Below are 1,853 nucleotides of genomic sequence, written 5' to 3' on the forward strand. Positions count from 1 at the left end.
TATTATAAGAAATATTATAGTATAATCGGGATTTATTTTAGATGCTCCGTTTGGCGACTACAACATTTTCAATTTTCAAAATGATTCATAAAGTGCTGATGTCAGCAAATTTACATTTCCTTTTGTATGCCTGCATGTATAGTGGTCGGAAACAAGAAGTGGATAGTGGCCCATTGCGGTACATTTGGGCCCACTGCTGCCAATCGAATTAACACGTGGAGGAAAACAAATATTGGCGGAGTCGGTGCCGATTGCTCGGCGCGCGGCCGTAGATAGAGCGAGCCCTGATCTTCTGCGTTCATGCATGTTTATAAGATATGTAGGAGTATATATAAGATAAGATCGAACAAGACATGCATCGTCACAAATTGATTTGACAACGACGACACACGACGCGGTGCCATGATTTCTTGCGTGCCGGATTCGTTCTGGATCTGGAAGCGGCCGCGCGGCGGCGTGACGACGACGTCGACGACAGTGGAGCTGGAGACGACGACGTCAACGTGCACCACGGAGACCGTGCGTCGCAAGCACGTGTTCGTGGTCCAAGGTTACAGCAGCCTGCTGAGCCGCGTCGGCGTCGGCAGCTTCGTCCGGTCCGCCACCTTCGAGGTCGGCGGCTACGACTGGGCCGTCCGCTACTTCCCCCGCGGCGACAGCAAGCACGGCGCGGCCAAGTCGGGCTGCGCCTCCGCCTTCGCCGTGATCCTGACCCCGGGCGCCGAGGCCCGGGCGTCGTGCGACCTGACGCTAGTCAGTCAGCGCCTCGGCGTGCCGAACCACGTGCACCGGACGGAGCCCTGGTTCCTGCGCCACGGCGGAGGCGGCAGCGACCTCGCCCCGTGCCTCGGGTCCAGCACGTTCGTGAAGACGAGCAAGCTGGAGGAATTACCATCGCCCTACGTCCACGACGACTGCCTGAGGATCGAGTGCGTCATCACCGTCTTCAAGTTCAAGAAGGCCCGTCGGTCCCCGGCGGCGGCGGCGCCGACTCCGACCCTGTCACAAGATCTCGTCCGCCTGCTGGAGACGAAGGAGGGAGCCGACGTCAGCTTCAAGGTGGAAGGAGAGGTTTTTGCCGCACACGCCATCGTGCTGGCCATGCGCTCGCCGGTGTTCAAGGCGCAGCTGTACGGCCCCATGAAGGAGACGACCGGTGAGCACCGCGACATATCCATCGTGGACATGCAGGCTGATGTCTTCAGGGCGCTGCTTCGTTTCATCTACACCGACGCTGTGCTTCCCGGCCTGGACGACGACGATCTTGGCAGGGACGGGGGGAGCAAGGAATTCGTGAAGCATTTGCTTGTCGCCGCGGACCGCTACGATGTTCGAGGGCTCAAGTTCGTGTGCGAGAAGAGTGTTTGCGAAAGCCTGACGATCGCGACGGTGGCGTCCATGTTTGCGTTGGCTGACCAGCACAACTGCAGCATGTTGCAAGATGCATGCGTTGATTTCATCACCGGTTCAGATACGTTGGCTGATGTAATGGCAAGCGAAGGGTACTGTCAACTCAAGTCGTTGTGTCCGGGTGTCATGATCGATCTCTTTGAGAAGGCAACTAAGTGGTCTCGAAAAAATCACCATGCATAGCTGTACTTAGCTTAGAGTAAATGTACGAGTACATGCTTCGTATATTACTTCAAATTTCCTTTATCTCCATTCGTAATAATGCATGTTATATCTCAGCGACGATGACTATATGTTTTGAAATTTGTATATGGCATTTTCATCCTTTTTTTTTTTGGAAAACACACGGTTAAGGTGCACACACTCATCCCTCTCTGAACAGTTCACACGGTATAGGCGTAGACAAACATATACAAGCACACTAGTGGCGAAGCCAGGATTTT

The 1,853-nt window shown here is 54.5% G+C and overlaps 1 protein-coding gene across 1 annotated transcript; it reads left to right on the top strand.

Moving 5' to 3' along the window:
* The first annotated feature begins 402 nt into the window (after positions 1–402).
* LOC136532239 (BTB/POZ and MATH domain-containing protein 2-like) lies at positions 403–1,593 on the top strand. The gene has a single exon (XM_066524842.1). It carries the CDS (start codon positions 403–405, stop codon positions 1,591–1,593), a length of 1,191 nt encoding a protein of 396 aa, XP_066380939.1.
* Positions 1,594–1,853: the final 260 nt, after the last annotated feature.

Source organism: Miscanthus floridulus, unplaced genomic scaffold, assembly GCF_019320115.1.
Source record: "Miscanthus floridulus cultivar M001 unplaced genomic scaffold, ASM1932011v1 fs_551_3, whole genome shotgun sequence".
NCBI classification, from domain to species: Eukaryota; Viridiplantae; Streptophyta; class Magnoliopsida; order Poales; family Poaceae; genus Miscanthus; species Miscanthus floridulus.

Coding starts and splice junctions, on each gene's coding strand:
- LOC136532239 (XM_066524842.1), top strand. CDS start 403: ATGATTTCTTGCGTGCCGGATTCGTTCTGGATCTGGAAGCGGCCGCGC.